The sequence below is a fragment of the Onychomys torridus genome, chromosome 1 (assembly GCF_903995425.1).
Source record: "Onychomys torridus chromosome 1, mOncTor1.1, whole genome shotgun sequence".
NCBI classification, from domain to species: Eukaryota; Metazoa; Chordata; class Mammalia; order Rodentia; family Cricetidae; genus Onychomys; species Onychomys torridus.
Window position 1 is genome coordinate 92,639,286 of NC_050443.1, and position 25,710 is coordinate 92,664,995.

The 25,710-nt window shown below is 36.9% G+C and overlaps 1 protein-coding gene across 2 annotated transcripts; it reads right to left on the bottom strand.

Annotated features, from left to right (window-relative positions):
* Positions 1 to 13,404: 13,404 nt before the first annotated feature.
* Positions 13,405 to 25,364, bottom strand: LOC118586850 (vitamin D 25-hydroxylase). 2 transcript variants are annotated; one of them, XM_036192264.1, is made up of 6 exons: positions 25,099 to 25,364; positions 21,361 to 21,411; positions 19,135 to 19,276; positions 17,198 to 17,830; positions 16,139 to 16,468; positions 13,405 to 14,868 (listed from the first exon to the last, which is right to left on the bottom strand). In XM_036192264.1, the coding sequence occupies exons 1-6, from the start codon at positions 25,321 to 25,323 to the stop codon at positions 14,657 to 14,659; spliced, it is 1,593 nt and encodes a 530-aa protein (XP_036048157.1). In that variant the 5' UTR covers positions 25,324 to 25,364; the 3' UTR covers positions 13,405 to 14,656. The 2 variants fall into 2 exon arrangements, with proteins under 2 accessions (XP_036048157.1, XP_036048242.1); XM_036192349.1 differs by lacking the exon at positions 21,361 to 21,411 and having other exon boundaries at positions 14,585 to 14,868; positions 25,099 to 25,331.
* Between the last annotated feature and the right edge of the window lie 346 nt (positions 25,365 to 25,710).

Here is a 25,710-nt window from a genome sequence, read left to right on the forward strand (position 1 = left end):
TAAAGCAATAGATTCACAATAAGACAGATTCAGATAGAATAAGACTTTAAATGGTTTACAATGTGTGTAAAAAATGTACGTAGGCTTGGAAGAGAGAAGAAAATAAATATAGACAGTTATATAAAGAAATAGTTTTGGGTTGGGGATTTAGCTCCGTGGCAGAGCACTTGCCTAGCAAGCACAAGGCCCTGGGTTCGGTCCTCAGCTCCAAAAAAAAAGTGTACTCTTCTGCCTGGTGGTGGTGGTGCACACCTCTAATCCTAGCACTTGGGAGGCAGAGCTAGGTGGATCTCTGTGAGTTTGAGGCCAGCCTGGGCTACCAAGTGAGTCCCAAGAAAGGCGCAAAGCTACCCAGAGAAACCCCATCTCGAAAAATCAAAAAAAAATAATGGTTTTAAAAAATAAATGGCCAGGTGGTGGTGGCACACACCTTAAATCCCAGCACTTGGGAGGCAGAGGCAGGCAGATCTTTATGAGTACGAGGCCAGCCTGGACTACAGAGTAAGATCCAGGAAAGGCTCAAAGCTACACAGAGAAACCATCTCGAAAAACAAATAAAATAAAAATTTTAAAAAAGCCACATAAAGATGGATATCACACAGAGAGTCTGGATTGTGCTGTCTTTGGGAATTTTAACATGTATCTGGACTTCAAAGTTTATGTCTAAGGATATGATACTTTGGAAAAGAGGTTCTGCTTTTGTTTCCACAGAAGATGAGAACCTGTGGATTGCTTCCAAGCTAATATGGTTTGATCAAGGAAGACCTCCTGAGAGACCCAGATGATCCAACATCCACAAACAGCTTCAAGGCAACTGACTCAGAGAATACAGCATCATAGACTACTCTAGTCAGGACTTGACTGTAATTTTTAATTTTCTCAGGATCCCCATTAGATTGCCAGCACCCTCATCCAGCAGAAAGTGGTGTGAGAAGCTATGCCCAAATTCCCAAAACACTGTTTATGAATATTTATTTTTATTTAAATCAGGTTGATTATAAATACAATCTCTTTCTAAAGAAGAAAAGGGGATAGAATAGATATGATGAATGAAAGAGTACATTAAGGAATCTACTTTTAAAGTGCAACAAACTGTTTAAAAATGTTTTACATTGCTATGGATTTTAGTTTATTGATATAAATTTAGAGCTGATATATATATATATATATATATATATATATATATATATATATATATACTTGTTTAAGATATTATGTTTATGTAACTCATTTAAATTGTAATGGGTAATTAAGAAATACAGATTAATAATGTCTTCTATGATAGTCAAATTTGTTGTCATATTTAGTTTTCTAGGTATACATAGATATAATTCAATTAGTTAGGTAATTGTCAAACACTTCAAAGACCTACAGATTATGGCATTTAAAATGTTTTAAAAACTTAGACTTTATGGACAATGAGACATGTCTATTCCTGGCAGCACTGATTTACTTCAAAAAGAAAGATGGGTGTCAAAAACACTTCATATGGAATTTATCTTCTTGGCAAAAATAGCCATTTGGGTAAGAAACTGTACTTGCCTGGACTGCTTGACAAAATGTTGTATTGATTGGACATTCAGGACCATTGGAAGGTGACCACTGAACTTTGCAAGGCAAAATGGTCCTTCAGGTTCCTGCTTCACAGAGGAGATTAGCAGATATTTTACAGGACACAGAGAAAAATGATTGAAAGGCTCTAGATATGGGCTGAAAATGGGTGCCCCAATATCGCAGAAGAAGTGTAGGTGACTGTCCAGGCAGCCAGCTGTCTTTGTCATTCTAGATTTTTGAAAGTTGCTTACATTGAACTTCCTGTTTACTTAGGTAGTATTATATCCTTCTGAGGTCTCTGATGTAGTTGAAGACTAGATAGTTATAATTTTCCTTGGTTATGATAAAAGATAAATTAGATATGAAAGTTAGACTCACAAATATAGGATAAATAAAATTCTTTAATTTTACAAAATACAAATAGACTAGATATTGTAACTATAATTCTTGCTTGATATATGTAATTTTACTAGGTTAAAGTTAAAGCCTTTTGTTTAGAAAGAAAAGGGGAAGTGATAGGGCAATATCTTTTTGTGTGCTATAAAAATATGTGCTCTGAATGGTTGATAAATAAAGCTGTTTGGCCAATGGGGCAGAAGAATAGGGTTAGGTGGGACATTCTAACTAGAGAGAAGGAAAGAGAAAGGCAGAACAGAGGAGACACCAGCTTGCCGTCCAGGGAGCAGCATGTAATGGCACACAGGTAAAGCCACAGAAAATGTGGCGACATAGATTAACAGAAATGGGCTAAGTTATAAGAGCAAGAGCTAGTCAGTAGTAAGCCCGAGGTAATGGCCAAGCAGTTTTAATTATTATAAGCCTCTGTGTGTTTACTTGGGTCTGAGTGGCTGCAGACCAGACCAGGTGGAACACAGGGAAACTTCAGCTACAAGGGTCTGAAGAAGAGATGGCTTGGCAGTTAAGAGCTTGTACTGCTCTTGGAGTGAACATTAATCATGCTGGAATTCTGGACTCTTTCCTGACAATAGGTTTCAACCAGACTTGGTGAGGAGCTCTTTCTTCCCATGTCCACATGCATGTCCCTTTCTTTCCTGTCTCAAAACCACTCACTTATTTTGTGTTTGAATTGACTTGATACTGCTCCCAGTGCCAACATTTCTAGCCATAGTTCTCACTGAAAGTGTGTTAGTCTTTTTTTTTTTTTTACACATTTATTGACTGCTACAATTAAATACAACGTAATCCTAATTAACTCACAGTTAGTGAAGGACTCTGGCTTAGCTAATAGAAATTTACTTTTGTTTCAGCTTAATTTTCTTTGTATGTAGAAATTCTGGTATGATTGTTGTTCAAGTCAGTAATGTGATCTGGTGATCACTAACACACTCTTACATTGTTAACAGAGGTATATAATTCCATTACATAAACATAATCCTTTATCACCTTATTTAGTTAACAAAATAATCCACACACAAGTGTGCCTTAGAAGCATGTCTTTCAGGGTTTGTGATTTTGTTTGACTTGTGTGTATTGCTAATACAAATTTAAATTTGAAAGTAAAATTAAATGCTATTTGTAAATAGGCATAGCACTAGATATGCTGCCAAGTTATAACTGTCACTGTAACTTGTGGGGTGCTCAGTGACAGTGGATGAGCATATCACATATGATTTATTTCACGATTATACATTTAAAACACAAAAAGAAACTATTAAAATATGAAAAATGTTTCTGTGTTTTAATATGATGTTTTGGACACAAAAGTAATAAAATTCTCATGTATCACAAAATATTAATCTTACTCCTCACTCATTGAAATGTGTAAGAACCATTTTTAGCTTATTATCCATGTGAAATAGATGGCAGGGCAGATTTAGAATAATTTTCTGACATTTGATCTAATTCTTAAATAGAAAATATTTATTAGTTTTATTTCTCTCTTACCTAGCATTAATTCCTGCCTATCTGAAAGTGGTAGTTTCTTTATAGGTTATTTTGTTTTTTACTTTAACTATATTTTTTAATTTATACTTTTAAAAATTGGGATGCTTTATTTGCAACATTTCGTTTTTTTTATTGAAATAGGTACTTATTCTTTTCCCCAGAATATTGCCCTAAATATATTCTATAGATTCTCATATGGAGTTTAAATTTTTTTAAACATCCCACAATTTCATCTTTCCCCCTTTTTTACCAACATTTATTTTACAACAAAATTCAAGATATAAGACACATTTTGTTTTCTTATTTTGTTATAAAAACCCATCTTCACTCATATAATCCCTCCACTCTCTCTTCTACTAGACTCCCAGAGCTCGGCCTAGCACTTGGCTGTGGATCTCTGCTTCTGCTTCCATCAGGTACTGGATGTAGGCTCTATGATGACAATTAGGGTAGTCACCATTCTGATTACAGGGGAAGGCCAGTTCAGGCACCCTTTCCACTATTGCTTGAGCAAGGAAGCATCAAGATCATGATGGGAAAACCCACAGAGACAACTGACTTGAGTTTGTGGGAGCTCATGGACTCTGGACTGACAGCCAGAGAGCCAGCATGGGACCAACCTAGGCCCTCTGCATCTGGGTGACGGTTGTGTAGATTGGTCTTTTGTGGGGTCCCTAGCAGTGGGACCAGGACCTGTCTCTGATGCATGAGTTGGCTCTTTGGAACCTATTCTCTATGGTGGGATGCCTTCTTCATCTTTGATGCAGTGGGGAGGAGCTTGGTCTTGCCTCAATTTGATATGCCATGCTTTGTGGATTACCAAGGAAAACCTTATCTCATCTGCATGGAGAGAGAGGAATGGATGAGGGGGTAGAAGGGAGGTAGGGGGAAGGAATGGGAGGAGAAGGGGAATAAACTGGTTGGTATGTAAAATAAAAATGAAAAAAATATCTTTACATTGTATTATCTTCAGAGAATAGTATGCATATTATTTATGCTTTGAGAACTTAATGAGGTTTACTTTTGGTATACTATATGCTTAATCTTCAAGAACTTTACAAGGTACTTGTAAAAACTGTACAGAACTTGACAATACTCATTAGATCCACCGTGCTGCTGCTGAAATATTGTTCTTCTGTATTCTGTGCATGTGCCCATTGGTGTGTATGTGCTTGTGTGGGAGGGTGTATGGGGTGTGGGTGCATGTGGAAGGTAGACAGCAATCTTGGGTGTTGTTCATCAGACATTACCCATGTGCTTTTTTGAGACAAGGTCTCTCACTGACCAGATACTTGACAAGTATGCTAGGCTAGCTGACCAGTGAGCCTCAGGGAACCATCTAAACTTTGCCTTCCTGGAGTTGGGATAAAAATTGTACATTACCACACTTGGCTTTATATGTGGTTCTGGGGAGCTTGAACTCAGGTCTTCATGCTTATACTAGGAACACTTTACCAATAGAGCCATCTCCTGTCTTAGAGTGGGAGAAGTGAAAACCTACTGTTTTCTGAAAGGTGCTGTTTGGTACACCATTATAGCTTCCATATAGACAACATGTTTTAGGATTATATAAAATGAATGCCTTTATCTTGCTTATGCTTTCTGGCTTGAATTTTACTTTATTAAATTCATTACTCCTATTTCTTTTTTATGTGCATTTGTCATAGGCCTTTTGCCTATTGTTTAAAAGAAATTGCTCCTTTGTGATAAGATGTGTATAGTCCAGGCAAGCCTCAAACTGTATCTGAGGCTGGCCTTGAACTCCAGCTCTTCCCACTTCCTAAATCCTTGGATTACAGGTGCACTACCATGCCTAGCTCCATCCTTTCATTTTATCCTTTAACCTGTTTCAAGTATTTCCTCTATGCAATTATAGCAGTGTTTTGCTTCACTGCCTAATCCTTATAACTTTTTTAAAGGTACAGTAAGACAATTTACATTTATGCAGATAACTCCATGTAAATACTTGATATTATTTGGTCTTTTCTAAAAACATTATTGACGACTATTGATATTAGTCTATCAGACTTCTTTGAAAGTCTGGCAGAATTCTGTGCTAAAAGTATCTGGCCCTAGAATTTAATTAATTAATTAATTAATTAATTAATTAATTTCCCTGGGATACTTTTAATGATTGCTTGTATTTCCTTTGGGGTTATAGGTCTATTTAAATTGTTTATCTGATCTTGATTTAACTTTTTTTTTTTTTTAGCTGAGGATCGAACCCAGGGCCTTGCGCTTGCTAGGCAAGTGCTCTACCACTGAGCTAAATCCCCAACCCCTTGATTTAACTTTGATAAGCGGTATCTATCAAGAAAATTCTTCATTTCTTTTAGATGTTCCAATTTTGTGGAATACAGGTTTTTGAAGTATGACCTAATGATTCTTTGTATTTCCTTGGTGTCTCTTGCTATATCCTCCTTTTTGTTTCTGATTTTGTTAATTTGGATATTCCATCTCTGTCTCTTAGTTTGGATAAGGATTTGTCTATCTTGATGACTCAAAGAACCAACTCTGTTTCATTGATTCTTTGTATTGTTCTTTTTGTTTCTATTTTATTGATTTCAGTTCTCAATTTGATTATTTCCTGCCATCTACTCCTCTTGGGTGTGCTTGCTTCTTTTTGTTCTACTGCTTTCAAGTGTGCTGTTAAGTTGATAGTATGAGATATCTCTAATTTCTTTATGAAGGCACTTAGTGCTATGAACTTTCCTCTTACTACCACTTTCCTTATATCCCATAAGTTTGGGTATATTGTACATTGAATTTCAATGAGATCTATGAAGTCTTTAATTTCTTTCTTTATTCCTTGATCCAGTAGTTGTTCAGTAGGGAGTTGTTACATTTCCATGAGTTTGTAGGCTATCTGTTGTTGAAATCCAGCTTTACTCTGTGGTAGTTTGATAGGATATGGTTTTTTTTTTTTTTTTCAATTTTCTTGTATCTGTTGCGACTTCCTTTCTGACTATATGGTCTATTTTGGAGAATATTTCAGGAGGTGCTAAGAAGAAAGTACGTTCTTTTGTGTTTGGGTGAAATGTTCTGTAGATATGTTAGGTCCGTTTTGTTCATAATGTCTGTTAGCTCCATTATTTCTGTTTGATTTTTGTCTGGATGAGTTGTCCATTGATAAGAGCTGGGTAATAAAGTCTTCCACTTGAGCTTCTATGTGTGATTTAAGCTGTAGTGGTGTTTCTTTTACAAATGTGGGTGCCCTTGTGTTTGGGGCAGAGATGTTAAAAATTAAGATGTCATCTTGGTGAATTTTTCCTTTAATGAATAAATATCCTTCCCCATTCTTTTGGTTAATTTTGTTTGGAAGTCTATTTTGTTAGATATTAGGATAGCTACACCAGCTTGCTTCTTGGGTCCATTTACTTGTCAAATCTTTTTTCCAACCCTTTACTCTGAGATAATATATGTCTTTGATGTTGAAGTCTGTTTCTTGTTTGTAGCAGAAGGATGGATCTTGCTTTTTTGCATCTACCCTGTTAGCCTATGTCTTTTTATTGGTGAATTGAGTCCATTGATATTGAGAGATATTAATGACCAATGATTGTTAATTCCTATTATTTTTTTGTTGTTAGATGTGGTGGTAGTGTGTGTGTATGTGTGTGTGTGTGTGTGTTTGTGTGTGTGTGTGTGTTTCCCTTCTTTTGGTTTTGATGGTGTGAGATTATTTCTTTTGTTTTCTCAGGTGTAGTTAACCTTCTTGGGTTGGAGTTTTTCTTCTAATATCTTTATAGGGCTGGATTTGTATATAGGTATTGTTTAAATTTGAGTGTGTCATGGAATATCTTGTTTTCTCCACCTATGATGATTGAAAGTTTTACTGGGTATAGTATTATGGGCTGGCATCTGTATTATCTTTAGGTCTTTGTAACATCTGTCCAGGTCCTTCAGGCTTTTAGAGTCTCCATTGAGAAGTTGGGTATAATTCTGATAGGTCTGTCTTTATATGTTTCTTGACCCTTTTCCCTTGCTGCTTTTAATAGTCTTTGTACTGTATGTTTATTGTTTTGATTATGTGGCAGCAGGGGGTGGGTGAATTCTCTTTTCTTGTCTAATCTATTTGGTGTTCTTTAAGTTTCTTATAGCTTTATAGGCATGTCCTTTTTAAGGTTAGGAAGTTTTTCTTCAATGATTTTGTTAAAAATATTTTCTGAGAGTTTGAACTGAGATTTTTCTTCTTCTATTCCCATGTTCTTAGGTTTGATTTTTACATAGTGTCCCAGATTTCCTAGATGTTTTGTATTAGGAATTTTTTAGATTTAACATCTTCTTCAATTGATAAAGCAATTTCTTCTATCATATCTTCTGTGCCTGAGATTCTTTCTTTCATCTCTTGTATTCTGTTGATGATACTTGAGTCTGTAATTCCTGTTTGCTCACCTAGATTCTCCATTTCCAGGATCCCCTCAGTTTGTGTTTTATTGCCCCCTTTTCCATTTTCAGGTCTTGAGCAGTTTTTTTTTTAATTCATTTCTTTCTTTCTTTGTCTTTGTTTTTTTTTTTTTTTGTTTTTTGTTTTTTGTTTTTGTTTGTTTGTTTTGTTTTTCGAGACAGGGTTTCTGTGTGGCTTTGCACCTTTTTCTTGGAACTCACTTGGTAGCCCAGGCTGGCCTCGAACTCACAGAGATCTGCCTGGCTCTTCCTCCCGAGTGCTGGGATTATTATTCATTTCTTTTACCTGTTTGCTTTTTTCTTGGATTTCCTAAGTCATTTATTTCCTCTATGTTTATGTTTTCTGGATTTCTTTAAGGACTTCTAGCATCTTCTTCTTGTGCTTCAGCTGTAAAAGGGTTACTTTAGTAGGATAGCTGGGCTCTAGTGGTGCCATATTGCCCTGGCTGTTGTGTTCTTATACTGGTTTGTAAGCATCTATCTGGGTTTGGGATGAATATTGGTCTAGGTGCCCATTTCTGAGTTTGTCTTTGTTGTATGGGTGTTTTATTCTTTGTTTTATGTTTCCTCTTTAGTCTTCTGCTCCTTGTGGTATATATTTCTGGTGGCCAGGTGTGACCTCTGGTCAAGCAGGGAGTCTCCCTCAGAGTGGGAGATTGGACTTCTGGCCTTTGTCATAGGAGGGGTTGAAGAGCTCTGTTTTTCTGACTGGCCTACACCTGAGCAGTGGATATCCACCCATGCAGGAGCAGGGGCATGGCAGTGGGTATGGACAGTGGGCAGGAAGGGGTGACAGCAGCTTGGGTCTTTGGGATCTGAACCAAGGGCATAGGAGGTTTTCAAGAGCAGGTGGGCCTCTTAGCGGTTCTGACTGGCATGACCTTCACCTGAGCAGTACTCCACTGTTAATTTTAAAGTACAAATGTTTCATGACTTAGAATTTTTTAATTTTGTGGAGTGATATACATTAGTGTCTACCACACCTTAAATTTTGACTTCCCCATCCCACTCCCTGCCCAGACTAGTGTTCCATGGCAAGATTCTTGTGATCCTAGGCAGCAGTAGGAAGGTGCAGGTCCTAGTTAATCATACAATTATCAGAATAAGCAACTGATACTCTGAAATGCATCCCTCCACCCCAAACTCTTAATACTCAGTAGGTGAGGTATATTTTTGCCTTTTAACTCACAATATTCTCAGGCTACTTTGTACTGGGTTAATCTAGGCATGGCCACAGGAGGCAACGTTACATCATTACTTGTTGTTTTTGAAATTGTACTTTTTTCCCTGTAATGATATAAAGCACATGGTCCATTTGTCTCACTTTGTCTTGATTATATAGTTCAATTTATTAAACCCTCAATGCCAGTCCTTTTGCTACATTTTCCCATTTATCATTTTTAGTGAAATGCACAGATCTCCAGGGTGAGTGGAATAAGATTTTAGTTTGTATATCATATTAAATTAAATGGCACTCAGTCTAGGGCAGCAATACCATATACATATAGAAGCAGCACTATCTTCTAGGCATAGTACACAATCATTCAGATATTTATTTCATCACTGGAAGCATATTTTGCAGATGGACAAAAAGCAAGGAAAAGAAAAGTATAGTGATATTTTATTTGTATTGAAATGTGATTTTATTTGTATGTCAATAAAGTTGCCTTGAGGTCAGAGCAAGCCAGAGCAGAAGCCGAGCAGTAGTGGGGCACGCCTTTAATCCCAGCACTTGGGAGGCAGAGCTAGGTGGATCTCTGGGTCTTTTTATGGGTATTGCTGGGTATGGGATAGTTTTCATTGTTTAGGAGGGTTGGTTACAAGTTGTTGTTAAGGGTTAGAAAAAGGGCTAGGCAAAAGGTGCTTGTTAAAAAAAAAAAGAAGAAAAAAGAAAAAGACAATTACTAGTTTTAAATACTTTACATTCAATTGGATTGTTTTATATTGTATACAAATTATTATTATTGAGATTGAGATTGTTAGAATATACCATATACGTATTTCTAATCTTGTTCGAGATATTGTGTTTATACCATTCATTTAACAATGTAATGCAATTTGCTAATCCTTGAATGTTAGTATTACCAACTATTAGGATATATAGAAATGAAAATTAGTGGTTAGACATTACAATTGAACTTGTAGTCATATTAGGTGTGTTTTCAAGATCAAACAGATATATTTTAGATAGACAGGTCATCTTCAAACCCTTCAGAGATCTACAGAATATGGCATTTAAAATGTTTTAATAACTTAAGAATTTTTCCTTTTTGCTATGACTATGAGACATGACGGCTCCTGGCAGTACCAATCTACTTCAGAGAAAATATGGGCATTGAAGAAACTGCATATGGAGCTAACCTTCATTGTGGCAAAAGTCAGCCACTGGACAACAAAGTATCCTCGAATCAACTGCTGACAAACAGGACAGACAGGACATGAAACCAAGGACTACCAATTCTTGCCAAAACAAGTGTGGTTGTGGCTTTAACAAAAGGTATCTTCTGAAGCCAGGACAATATGGCACCATCCCTGAAGTGAGTGACCTTTGCAATCTGTAAAAGGTACCGTGCCCTTTTCTTCTAAGGCAGCTGAACAGGGAGTGGGCCAATGGCTTCTGATATGCAATGGAACAGCAGATGAAACAGTTATTCTTGAAGAATAACTAAGCTCACCTCTCTCAATAGTAGACTGGCGTTTAATAGAGAGATGTGGAGAAGAACAGAATGCCAAGATGAAGCCACATAAACACAGCCAAGAAAAATGGACAGCTGAATTGAAAAGACATCAATAATTTCCAGAATTTAAAATCCTGAATCATGACATGACACTAATGGAATTCAGGTGTTTCTGGTACATGGACTGCTCTCACCAAATGTGAGGTCAAACTGTTGATCTTGTATACATCTTAGTTCACAAAAGAGTCTGTCAGATACGCTAAGCCTGTAGGCTGAAGATGATGCCCCAACACTGTGGAGAAACCTCAGGTGACTGTCCAGGCAGCTGGCTGTTTCTGTCAACTCACATTTTTTTTTTTTTTGAAGCTGCTTGCATGCACTTCTTGTTTTTATTTTTTATTAGGTAGTATTATTTCCTTCTTGAGTCTCTGAGGGAGTTGAAGATCAGTTAGTTATAGTTATAATTATCTTTGTTAAGGATTTCAGAAAAACTCACTAAGAGCTGTAAGTGTATAAATTTGAAAGACGTTATAAGACAGTTCCGTTAGCTATATAAGTTAGGATAAAAAGTGAATCAGGTACATTCTGGACTTACCAAAATAGGATAGATAATGAAATTATTTTCTCTGAATTTGTCAAATACAAATGGACTAGACATTGTTTAGGTATTTATTGTTTGTATATATGGTATATATAGTTATTGTACTTTTGTATATAGTTTTTCTTTTATTAGTTATAACTTTTTCCTTTTTTTCTTTTTATTAAAATAGAAAAGGGGAAATATAGTGATATTTTATTTGCATTGAAATGTGATTTTATTTGTATGTCAATAAAGTTGCCTTGAGGTCAGAGCAAGCCAGAGCAGAAGCCGAGCAGTAGTGGGGCACGCCTTTAACCCCAGCACTTGGGAGGCAGAGCTAGGCGGATCTCTGTGTGTTCAAGGACACAGCCAACATGGCAGACACGCCTTTAATCTCAATACCAACCATAGACGACCTGGAGGTCTGTACAAACAGGCAGTGACAAGGAGGTCATGTGGCTGGGTTTATAACCAATGAGAAAACAGAACAGAAAGTCTTTAAATAGACAGGACGCACAGAAGTAGGTCTCTTGCGGAGAGGAGGAACCGCAGAAGCAGTGAAGGGTAAGGTTTTCCGCTTTTGCTCTGACCTCGTGGTTTTTGACTCTGCAATCGGTTCTGTGTTTCTTATTTAACAAGCCGGATACATCTACAGAAAAGTGAAGATATTAGGTTTGTTCGTTCATTTGTTTGCCTAAGGAATCTGCCAGCTTGGTTTTTTTCTTTAAAAGGCTGCTGTTTGGTTCATTCTTGAGCCCCTCCCCACATCTGCTGTTCAGTTGTGTGCACATTAGAGTGGGTGTCTGCTTAGGCCAGAGGAATCAGAACTGGAGTTACAGGGTGGTTGTGAGCTGCCATGTGGGCTGAGAACTGAACTTGGGTCCTCTGCAAGAGCAGCAAGTGCTTTTAACCACCAAGCAATTGTTGCATTTCACAGCTTGGTTTCTTTTCACTTTTTTTCTGTCCTTGCCTAGCCTTCTTCTTCTTCTTCTTCTTTTTTTTTTTTTTTAATATTTTTTTATTATGTATACATTGTTCTGCATGAGTGCCTACACACCAGAAGAGGGCACCAGATCTCTTTACAAATGTTTGTGAGCCACCATGTGGTTGCTGGGAATTGAACTCAGGACCTCTGGCAGAGCAGTTTGTGCTCTTAACTTCTGAGCCATCTCTCTAGCCCCCATTGCCTAGCCTTCTTGTATGTGCTGTATTTTCTCCATGGCCATCCTATGAAGCATACACATGCCCTCAATTCCACCTTAGGCTGTCTATATACAACCTTATCCACAGTTTATTCACTCACCTTCTGTCTTTTCAATGTCATTACACTCATTTTGAAATTAGAATGATTTTAATGGCATGTAAGAAGAAATAACCATGCTCAGTTGCCATAAGTTGAATCAAACATTAGGTTTTCAAAATCCTAATTAGTAAGACATTACTGATTAGTAAGAAACCATTAGTCACTGTACAGTCCTGATACATATGTTACTACATAATTCCCCAAATAGACATTTTCTATTATGAATTCCATAGTAATTTGCATTCATTTCTATTTTTATAAAATTCAGTATTTTATCAGTTAATTGACTCCAGATGGTTCAGTTGACATTATCTGATAAACAACTATACTGACTATAAAGTACAAATAATTAGGTATGAGAACAATGTAAGATAAAGTGAAGCATGTCATTGTCATGGTCCAGAGGACTTCATCCTCCTGTCTGAACCCCCTTTTTCTTGACTATAGAATTAGGGGCAGTGAAACTAAGGCTCTTTTGCCTTTAATAGTTTATGAATATAGATGTAAGAAAAAAAATCACAAAGATTTCCTAAGGCATAGGTAAACAAAATAGTGTTCTGCAGAGGTGTATGAAGTCCCTGTCCATACTAAAAGCAGTAGTAGTTATACTCAAAAGAAGAATAAAGCCTACTTAATTTTTGTCACAATTAAGCTATCCTATATACCTTTCTTTACTTCTTATGCCAGGTCTTGCTGTGTAGCTGGGTGGCTGGCCCCAGATGTCCTCCTCCTGCTTTTCTTATTCCTAGATCTCTCTCTCTCCCCAGATTTCTCCATTTATTCTCTCTGTCTGCCAGTCCTGCCTATTCTTTCTCTTGCCTTGGTTGTTCAGCTCTTTATTAGACAAATCAGGTGTTTTAGACAGGCAAAGAAACACAGCTTCACAGAGTTAAACAAATGCAACATAAAATAATACATCTTTGCATCATTAAACAAATGTTCTACAGCATAAACAAATTAACACATGTTAAAATAATATTCTACAACACGAAACTCCTGGTTTGAATCACAGAAACCAGGAAATTTTTAGCAGATGAGGCAGATTAACGTTAAATCCACGTTCTTTCTAGTTTTAAAAAATATTATTTTTAATTAAGTGTATGTCCATGAGCGTGAATAGTCATGGATGCCAGAAGCATTGAATTCCCTTGGAGCTTGAGTTAAAGGAAATTGTAAGCCATCTGATGTGCACACTGGAAATTAAACACAAGTCTTCTTCAAGAGCAGTATATGTTCTTAACTGTTGAGCCTTCTCTGTGGCCCCTAACCCATATTCATCATACGAGCCATTGTTATATTTACTTGGTCTAAGACTACAACTCTTCACAAAACAAGTTACATGAACATGAGCTCTTTGAAGAACTTTAGAAGAAACAATAATGAAAAAAATAGCTATAAATGAATACATATACATTCTAGTTTGTTTTGGCCTGTGATAATATGCCATTTGTCCTGGTATAATTAGTAATAACATCTTATCATTCTCAAGTGTCCCATTTACAAGTTACCCTGTCTCTATAGCAGACTTTTGGATTTAAATACTGCCTAACCCATGGAACTAAGACCTCAGTAAGATAAGATGTTTGAATCTGAGTTCTGTAACTGGTCTTAGAAATAAGAGGTGATAGGAAAAGTGTAATGACTGTGCCTACAAAGAAAGAATAAACAGCCAACTGAATACTTTATTTCTTATATATTGAACTGCTGCTGTAAGGGTGCATGCTCAGGGATCACAGAAACTCTTGTTTATAGGAAGAATGACACAATTATAAATACATAGTAGAGAGGAATATCTGAAAGCACTGGAAGGGTCTATATTAAATATGAAGCTTTTCCATTGCCTACCATGATATATAAAATTCTTCTGTAGTCAAAATTAATTTATATGGGTTTTATTTCTTCTTTTATCCTGGACTGATATCACAGTCTGCTAATCACAACACTTGTTATAAAGGAATCAGTTTGGGAGCAAAAAACCAAGTTCCCCAGGATGGAGCCAGATCAGAAGAAACTTACACAAAACAAGAATTCTGTTTAGTGCATCCATTGCCCCTTTTAGTATCTACACAACACTTACATCTTTGTGTCATTCAGTATATTCTATAAGAGTTCATGGAAGTTAGAAAAAAATAACAGCTAATGCTTGTTATTGCTCTAGTACTAGTTTAAATAATGGATCCGTGCTCACTTGGCTTTATAAAACTGTGGCTTTGGCTCAAATACCATTATTGATTAAACAAGGTAATCCCCTAATACAGTTGTGCACTTTCTGCGTTTTTCTGCACAGATGAGGTAGGACTGGGGTTGCAATGTCATGGCCAACCTGGGTTTCAGGTTTGGAACTAGCTCATGTGGAAAATGCAAATGAAACTGCTGAAGTAATGCTGTAAAAAACAAGAACATTTCCATCCTAGCCAGCTGTTCTCCAAGACAATGTCTTCTCCCTAAACAGAAAAGGAAATAAGTTTAAAGACTATTTACTAAAATTAATATCTAATATTTGGATATCATTCAGGAAATCAGGAACTTAAAGTAGGTTAGAGGACACCATATTATGAGAATAGTCTCTCAAATGTCAAAGATTTGAAACTAACACTTCATTGAAGAAACACATTCCTTTATTTCCTTATATCAGATCATGGACTTTCTAAGATTTTGTTCCCATCTCTAACTTCTCTTGTACAACGCAACAGAGCTTATGGTGTGCTATAGAAGGTCTTTGGGATGTGACATTTTGTTCTTACATATCGAAGGGAAGCCCATTTCAACTGATCTATTGAGTACTTTCTTTAGTGATAAAGATGTAGTCAATCTTCCAATATTTCATAGCAGAAGCAGTATTTCCTAATTGGAAATGACATGATAAACTACAAGGCAAGATTCTAGCTTTACTTGGAGTTGTCATATCTTTCCTTTCCTTTATATGGATTTCAGTTTCTCATACTTGTTACTGAATTTTTGCTGTAGAAGTTTGACTACAACTCCAACATTCTTAAGTTAAAAAGTTTCTGAGTAGCCAGCCACAGCTTCTCAACAACTTTAGCTTTATTTTATTAACTAAGGCATATTTTGAATAGAAACAAGTGCTCATTACGTTAATAAAACCTTCCTCTCCTGTAAGAAGTAATGTTATATGTAAGAGCAGGGATGGAGGAAACCAAGAAAACAAGATCCTCTAAACCAATGACTGAAGCTCATATGAACTTAGAGGCTGAACATGCACAGGGCCTGCACCGGACTCCACCAGGTTCTCTGCATATATATATATATATATATATCATGGCTTCCAGTTTAGTGTTTTTATGGGATTCTTAAGTGTGTGAATGAGTGGGTCTCTGATTCTTGTGCCTTTTCTTGAGCTCTTTCAACTCCATTGTTGTTTGTGTGGTAGTTTTTGTTTCATTATATTTTACTTTGTTATATTTTATTATCATCCCATAGAAACCTGTTTGTTTTCTAATGAGAGACAAGAAATGGAGTGGATCCAGATGGGAGGTGAGGTGGAGAGAAACAGGGAAGAGTAGAGGGAAAGAAAACTGTAATCAGAATCTATTATGTGAGGAAAAAATAATTTCAATAAAAAGAAAAAATACTAAAAAAATTAATTTTAAGTATTAAGAATTAGCCAGTCTGGAGCAGGTTGTTTCAGATTGAGATGGTGTGAATAAGTCATTGTTGTACTTTAAAATTATATACATGTGAATGTTTTCTTACCTAGAGAAAAAGGAATGAAAGCTTCCTTTCTAGTAAAACATCCACTGTTGTCCAGAAATCGCTCAGGATAGAATATGTCCGGGTCTTTCCAGTACTTTTCATCGAAATGAACAGAATAAAGATTTGTAATGACTGTTGTGCCTTTAGGAATGGAATAACCACGTACAACTGCATCTTCAGAGGTTGCATGGAAAATCCCCAGTGGAACTATATTACAGAATCTTAAAACTTCATGTAAAACTGCTTCAGTATAAGGCATTTTACACTTGTCTTCCCAAGAAGGCCTCCTATTGTAGCCCATAATTAAATCAATCTCTTTATGAACTTGTCCTGTCAGAGAAACATTAAAATTATGGAATTCTTAAAATTATATGAAAACTTATTTTTCTTTGGGGTACAACAAATGATAACCCATAATAAATCAACAGAATTGGAGTATGTATATTTGAATTTTTCATCTTCTGGTAGTTACATGAATTAATTATATACCCTCTATACCTTGTACTAGTAATAATCAACACTCTGAGTAAGGTCAAGAAAAAGATTATGAATAAATGTGTCATCAGCCTAGAATCAGAGTAGTATCACTATCAGCAAGGAAAATAATAAAACATTAGACCTGAATAAGAAAAAGCAGAGTTCAGATCCCAGCTTTACGGCTTCTAGACACTCAACCTTTGTCATCCTTTATTAAACATACATACTAAGATCCATTTTTAAGTTTTTTTTTTTTTTAACATAGTACCATTCTACATATCCAAGGTTGGTTTAAACTTACTATGCAGGCTACATATTCTCCTGCCTCAGCCTCCTGAGTTCTAAGATTAGAAGAATATCACCACCATGGCTAGCCTTCAGATGATTTCTTTCTTCCTTCTTTCCTTTCTTCCTTAAATTTTCATTTAAATACTAGATTTGAAAACTATAATTATGAGATATTTCCCTTCTTGGCTATCACAGGTGGAATTCCTAAAAGTGTTTTATACATGGCCAAACACTCTAACACATACACAAGCCTTATATGTAAGGAGAGACCCCTGAGGTCAAGAGTATCCTCACCTTGAATATTAGGATAAAGAGCCATGAAAAGAACTGCCCAGAGTAGCACATTGGTTGTAGTTTCAGTTCCAGCAATGATGAGTTCACCCACTGAAAAAATCAGATTCTCTTTGGAAAACGTAGATAAAAGATCATTTTCACCTTGATCCATCTCATCTAAATAGGCATCAACAAAATGCTGAGGTAAATGAGGCTTTCTGTTGACTGCAGCTTTTTCAATAAGTCCTTCGAGGAAATCGTAGACCACATCTGCATTTCTGAATAGCTTTTGGTGTTTTCCAAAAGGTAATATGCCAATCCATGGAAATGCATTATACAGGAAGACAGGAGCACTGGCGGCTAGTTCCACGTTCTCACTAAATAACTCAATCATGTGCTGAAAATCAGTGTCTTCATAAGTAAACCGTTCTCCAAAAAGGATAAGATTAGTTATGTTTGAAACAGCACTTGTTATTAGTTGTTTGAGGTCAAAAGGTTTACCTTTGTATGTTTTAATAGCATCAATTAGAAACTGGGTTTCTTCTAAGATTTTAGATTCAAAAGATTTTTGGCCACATCCAAAATAGTGAAAACTGTTAACAGCCAATCTTCTGTGATCAATCCATCCTCGGCCATATCTGGAATTGAGTAAGCCTAGAAGAAAGTATTAAAAATGATGTGTAATTCATATTTCTCTGTATTTAAAACGTTGTGGAATAAAGAAAACATGAAGGAAAAATTCAAAGATGGATAATCAGTGATTTTAGTCCCCAATTATCTAAGTACATGATTGGATCCTAGTTGATGCTGCTCAAAGCTACAGAACATTAGATAAACCTATTCCTCATGAAAGGACTGTCAGAAGGATCTATAATTCTCATTCTCTCACGACAAGAAACTCTCCAGTCTTATTTGTAATCAAACAAAGATAAACTAGGTCTATGTAAATCTATTTCTTAGCTTTCCTCTTATACACACACACACACACACACACACGCACACATACACACATATATATTATGAAAGACAAATGAATATATGTTCTATGGACAAAATTTAATGTTGGATTAAACAAATACCCCCAAATAAAAAGCTTTTGTTTGAAAGAAACTAGATTTTTATAATACGGATTTCCTTCTGTTGAAGGTACATGATACCCAACAAGGCAAATATGCCAAAGTCAAGGGCAGCCTTGAATTGTTCATAGTAATAGAAATGCTCATGTAATAATAATAAAAAATACAAACATGAATTCAAAACTTGTTATTATTACCTGGATTTTGCCTATTTAACTAAGACACTAAAATTTTCTTGAAAGTAAGTGTGGAGGTCTCATTACAGAATTTAGAACATTACTGTAAAAAAAAAAATCAGATACTAGTTCTATCTGTTGTCAACATTCTATTTTAGATTTTCTATTGCTGCTTTCTCCTTGATTGTGTCAATTTTCAGCTTTTCTTCCTTGTAGAATATGTAGTCATCCAAATCTGATCATTACTAAGTTCTACAGAAAGCCTGTCCTTTGTATAAACTCTACAGCTTTCCATTTATACAGCATAATGATGAGTAGTTAGGAAAGTCTGCTTTACTTTCTGTAAGCTTGTACATGATAAAAAAGTCTGTCACCAAGTACTCAAGATTGTGACCAAAAGGAAACTTCTGATTCATGATGTGTGTGTGTGTGTGTGTGTGTGTGTGTGTGTGTGTGTTGTGTGTCTGTGCACTCCTAAATTGTTTCAGTACTTTCCAAGTACTAATTCTTTAAAGCATACTTATGTTTCTTAGAATTGAATGGCAATAAAACTAGCATGTAATAGTCTAAAACATTATTGAATGCAGTCTGATGCCTCCTCAAATATAGGTTTCACAAAGTATAAAGCAATCTGTCTACAGTAAAATTATTTACAATAAAGAATGTGATTTAAAATAGGTACTATGAACAGTTGAAAAAAACATACCTCCCATTTTTGTCATCTTCATGAACAAAGGAAAGCATGGTCTATCTGCAAAAATTTCACTTTGATGAACAAGGCATTCTTTTACTACATCATAGCCATTTAGAACCACAGTTGATATCCCTCCAAGATCTAAACTGAAAATCTTTGAGAAGAAAAATAACATTCAAACAGCAAAATGTACAGCAAAACAACCACATAATCCACATGTTCTAAGCCTATCCCTTCTATTATTTGCTACTTCTGTAAAAACATAAGGATTTGTTACTTGACAGTATCTAGACAGCATGATTCATTATACCTCTCCCTGCCTGGAACCATTTTATAAGGTAGAATGGAAAGAGTACTGGATACAGAAGGCCTGTATTCTACTTTAAGTTACTAGGCAAAACAAACAAAAACAAAATATATTTGACTTAGATACTCTATTAGGATTCATTCCATCTCAAAATATTTATTACATAGGAATGTTATTTTATTTCCAAGACAAATTTATAACTAGCACCATCTATTATTATATCAGCTTGAAGTTGGGGCCAGAGATTGAAAAGTCAAAAGACAACTTTGTTACCATGTATACATAGGTAGATACCTTTCATCTAAGGAGAAAGCAAAGCAGGATAACCCTATAACTTGCTGGAGTTGTTTCCTCATGTCTTAGTGTGATTTCTTTTGCTGTGATAAACACCATGACCAAAATAAGTTAGGAGAGGAAAGGGTTATTTCATCTTTTACTTCCAGATCACAGTTCATCAACAATGGAAGTTGGGGCAGCAATCTGGAGAAAAGAACCATGGAGGAAGTCTGCTTATTGGTTTATCTCTGGTTCTATCTCTTAGCTTTGTTATACAGCTGTACACCTTCCAGGTGTCTTAGTTGGGTTTCTATTGCTGTGCTAAAACACCATGACCAAAATCAAATTAGAGAGGAAAGCATTTATTTCAAGTTACACTTCCATATCACAACACATCATGAAGGAAGCCAGGGCAGGAATGCAAGCAGGGCAGGAACTGATGCAGAGGCCATGGAGCACTGTTGTTCTTGCATTCTTGTAGCACTCATGACCACCGGACTGGATATAGTACTGCCCACAGTGAACTGGGTCCTCTCACATTAATCATCAGTTAAAAAAAAAAAAAAGTAACACAGGCTTGCCCACAGGCCAATCTGATGGGGGTATTTTCTAAATCAAGGTTCTCTCTTTCCAAATGACTCTAGCTGTGTCAAGTTGATATAAAATTAGCCAGCACACTAGGGACTGTGCCCTAACCCTAATGAACTGGGCCCTCCTATATCAATCATCAGTCAAGACAATTTCTTTTGCGGCCCTGGGACAAAGTGATTGGGACAATTCTTCAAGTGAGGTTCCCTTTTCCCAGGTGACTCTAAGTCGCATCAAGTTAACAATAAAAACTAATCAAGACACAATAGGGTCACCTCAGGTTCACTTACAATGTCACTCCTCCTGAAGTGCATTTTAGCTAACCTAATGTAAAGGCCTAACCCAGTGAAAATCATATTTATCAATAAGTCCTAAAGACTGCTTATCACTATCCTCTCAGGAATTTGCACTCCATAGCTTTTTACAGCTAAAATACTGGGATAAGCCTTATCTTTGTGCAATCAACAAAGGTAGATTTAATCATGATGCATTATGCTTTAGAAGAAAATAAAACAGGAGGTCTTAGCTGAAACAAAAGTTCTTTGTTGTAGAATATTATTTTAAGGTGTTACTTTTGTTTATGGTTGCACTTGTTTAACTCTGGGAAGCTGTATTATTTTGCCTGTCAAAAACACCTGATGTCTAATAAGGAACTGAATGGTCAAGAGCAAGGTAGGAGAAAGGATAGGCAGGGCTGGTAGGCAGAGAGGATAAACAGAAGGAGAAATATGAGAGGAAAAAAAGAGATGGAGGAGTGAAACGAAGTAGCAGCCAGAGAGGAGGAGGACTCCAGGAGCCAGCCATCCAGCTACACAGCAAGCCACGGAGTAAGAGTAAGATTTACAGAAGAGAATGGGGAAAGGCCAGAAGCAAAAGTTAGATGGGATAATTTAAAGTTAAGAAAAGCTGGCAAAAAACTAAGTCAAGCTAAGGCATTTATAAATAAGAATAAGCCTCTGTGTGTGATTTATTTGGGAGCTGGATGGTGTGTTCCCCAAAAAGAAAAAAAAAGTAAAATACAAACAACAGTTCCTCATGAGTAAGACAGCAAAAGTGATAAATATTACCAAGAGGAAATACAAGCAGTTCCACCAGAGTCTTTGGCACAAAAGTGGGCCCTGGAACAGAGAAGTATGTACATTTAGAATGTTGGGGAAAGAGTATAGATTTTGTATACAGTGGCATTAGTTTCAGGCCATGGAGGAGTTTTTAGCACAAAGGGAATTGCTACCAGATAAGCAATTGAAAAATCTTTTCAGTTCCCAAAGCAGTATTAGAGTTGTTAAACAAAAGTCTTCCTCCAGAAATGTATTCAGTGAAAATTCTACAAGAATGGCATTAATTTATAGGAAGTGGTATTGATGCAAGAAATAAAACAACTTCATCATTTTGCCAGAATGGGGCAAGATCTTGGTGCTGAAAGCTATGTCCATAGGCAGAACAGAAGGAGAATATATTTCAAGGAAAGTCTTCAGACTGTGGTTACTAGAGATTATAAAAAAGAGGTATCACTTAAGAACGCTATTATATAATCTACCTTTACTCTAGAAATTGAGATAGTTGTCTGTTAAGAGAGTAGAATTGGGGGAAATTTTGCTTGATCTAGTTGTATATTACACTTAAGAACTTTTAGTAAAGTTTCATCAATCAAACTGCAAAAACTTAAACTGTTTTGATCTATGGAAGGGTCCAAGATTAGGTTTATTCACTCTGATTTATTGAACAGTTTTAAAATGTCTACTATGAGATAACTGTGCTAGCAGAGATGTAAACAGAAATACATCAAATATTCTTGCCTTCTAGAAGTTTTTGTATCATCTTTACATAACTTCTTCTCCACCCAAACTAGCTCTACATAGATTTTACTGTATCAGTTAATAACCACACTTTTTAATCCTTCAAGGTGTTTAGTTTCTGTTTGAATGTGAAATGTTTCCCATAGACTTGTAGTTGAATACTTTGTCCTCAGCTGCAAACATTGTTTTGAGAGACAATTGAACCTTTAGGAAGTGGAGGTTAACAGGAGGTAGTGGGTTGCTGGGACATGGCAGTGAGGGCCATATACATGCCCTGGTTCCAGCCAAGTTGTCACTGGTTCTTAGTTGGTACAAAGTAAGAAGCCATGTAAACTCTTGACACCAGAAACTGACCCACAAGCTGTCACAATAAACTGTACCTTCTGCTCCGTAAGCCCAAATGAATCCTTCCTTTCTTAAATTGCTTCTGTGAGGTGCTTGAGCACAAGAGAAAGATAACTATCGAAGGTCCTGGACTCATGTTGACTCAATCTCCTCCCAAACCACACATTCAACTGCTCAGCATTATACTGTTCTTACTGTGAAGTTATAAAAGAAGTTGACCAAACTTCTTATTACCTCAGATCTTAAATGTATCCTAAAGGCTTATATGTTAAAGATATAGTCTTTAGCTTAGTGCTACAAGGGAAGGGTAGAAGTTTTAAGGGACCTAGTGGGAGGTTTTAAGTTTCGGGTATATCCTTGAAACGGGGATCCTGGCACCTCCCCTTCACTCCTTTTTGCTTCTTGGCTGACATGATGTAAGCAGTCTCCTTTGCCATATACTCACACCATGACATTGCCTCACCACAGTTCCAAAAGTACTAAGGTCAACCTAATGACTTAAACATCCAAGATAGAATCCACAATAAACCTTTCCTTTTTGTAAGTTTATTATCTCAACTATTTTGTTTCAGTAATGCAAAACTGGCGTTTACACCTCTATACTATTGTTCAAGCCACCCTTTTTGCCCTTGGTGTTTGCTGTGTTCTTGGTGTGTTTTCCCTAAGATGGTCTTATAGTCTGCTCCTTTGTTTCCTTTTAAGATGTCCCTTCAATGACACCTGCTCTGACTAACTTAAAATTCAACCCCCCAGCAGTGTCCATTTCCATTACCCTAGTTTAGCTTCTCTAGTGCTCCATACAATTCTAATATATTATATAATTTACTTATATTTATTTTGTTTGTCTTCCCCCAAATAGAATGTATACTACCTAGAGACAGAGATCTCTTGATTGACATACTACCTAAACCATATCAACTCTTTAGAGACCATATTCCATGTAGTTTTTAAAAATATATACATTTTATTCTCTTTATTTTGAGCCATCACAGCTCATATAAAAGCTTCTATGACATTAATTTAATACTAGTTTGAACCTGAAACATTTTCATCTGTCTGGCTTCTCAATTATAAATACTTTAAAAATGACATTTTTTTTCATTTTTAAATTCTCTACAGAACCCTACTCAGTGCCTTGAATAAGTTCTCCATAAGATAAATTAATAAACTGCCAGTTCTGTTTGCTGTAATGCAAAATAATCATCTTTATTGCCTGAAAAAGTCTGACAAATCCACTTGTATCAATTTTGGAATGCTGCTCAAAATCTACATTAAGAATCTAAGCACAGCAGAAGCTAAAACAATTCAAGAATGAGTCTCCAAAGAAATGGCAATTTATGCTGCAGCATATTATATAAGATTGCTTAAAAATAAATATGAGCCTTGGGCACTGCTATTTTCCTTTCAAAAATTATAAAGGATTAAACTCACAGTGCACAAAAGCAGGAAAGTTCAGATTTATTTTTTATTTGACTACACATCTCAAATTAAAAAGGGAGATAGTAGAAAAATAACTTCTATAAACTGCTTCCTACAACCTTTCTGAAATACAGGAGGTAACAGTCTCCTACTGTACAAAAAAAATGATTAGTATTTTAACAACTTATACTAATCTTGACACTGTCAGAATTGAGAACTATCTCTAAGATAAGGAAGGGAAGATCTTCAGGGGTGTTCTACAGCTAGAATAAAGATCAAATGCAGCAGTAGTTCCAAAACCGAACAACACAATGTTTGCCCTGCATACCTTTTCAGTTTTGCTCCTTGCACTTTTGCAGCTATCATCCCAGGTTAGCCTTATTTGATGTGCAGTAAATTAATAGTCATTGTTGTAAACGATGCAGTTTCCTCATTGCACCAGAACCAAAATTAATTATGCCAAATTCTAAGCAATTCAATCTAATCAACCTATTCCTTGACAACAGTCTTCCACACACTTATATTTTAATTTTAGTTTACTGTAATAGATCTATATCAATTGTCCTATATGAATATTCATATTAAATAAAGAATTCCTTTCTGTTCAAATATTTATGTATAAATTTTTAATTTCCTATTCAATGAGAACCCATTTCAAATAACTGATTTAAAGATAATTTTAAGTTTGTAGGCATAATAAATTTCTATTGGACTGGGTATGTGTCTCAGTGGTAGAGCCCATGTCGGTCTGTATGGTCAACTCCTAATACCACTAAATAAATGTATCTTTTACATATAGTAACAAAAATGACATATAATAGCCAATATATTTGGGTAGCATATTACTGCTTTTGGTTATCACTATTCTAAGTATCCAGATGAGGAAAACTTAGGGTTCAGAAAATTAAAAGCCTTTTATTAGTGTTAAATCTTAAAAAAAAAAAGTTTAAATGGCAACCTGCAATACTAACCACTAACTCTGTCCTAGAAACTCAAAATGTCTTCATTTCCTCTCCTCCCCCCACCCCCGCAACCCCCTCACCCCCGCACCCCCTCACCCCCGCAAGCTCGGGGGCCACAGGGCCGAGAAGTTTCTGTAAAAGGCAGCTGAAGGGCAGACATCTTGGACAGGCTAAAGGTCACACAGCGCACGCGCAGGCGCTCGCCCGTGGGCGGGAAACTCAACCCGAAGCGCCCCTGGTGTGGTAGCGGTGAGGCGGCTTCCGGCTGGAGGCGCGACCCTACCTCGCCGTATACCCGGCTCTGCCTCCTCATGTAGACGTGGGGGAGCTCGGCAGACATGGCCAGGGAGCCGATGTTGCCAATGAATGGCAGCCGCGGTGGCCCCGGGGGGAAGCCCGCCGGTCGCCGCTGCCTCAGGAGCTGGCGGACCACCAGCACGGAAAGCACCAGGAGAAGAGCGCCCGCGAGCGCCGCTGCACACGCCTGGACTCCGAGCGGCTCCCACATCGGCCCGGGCTAGGCGGCAAACCACTGAGGCCCGGGCGCCCTCCAGCCCTGCCGCACTCCCATTGGCCCGATGCCCCGACGGCCCGCCCTATCTCCGCGGCCATTGGTTCGTTGAGTGTGGGTTCGACGCCCTTTGGGTCAGCCACCTCCAAGATCTTCCTTGCTCAGAGTTCCATTTGCAAACCTTTGGATTTGCCATCGTGGGCACGCAGCCCTAGGGCCCCTTTCCAGGATGTTGTCAGTAGGCTGGTCATGGGAACTTGGATCTCTGGGTTAGGTGCTTCTAGTCTCTCTGGATGCCGGTCCTTGACATGTCTAATTTACAGTTGCCTGGTCTGTTTATTTCAGTCTATGGATGGTGAAGAGGTTATCAGAACCGCAGTCTTT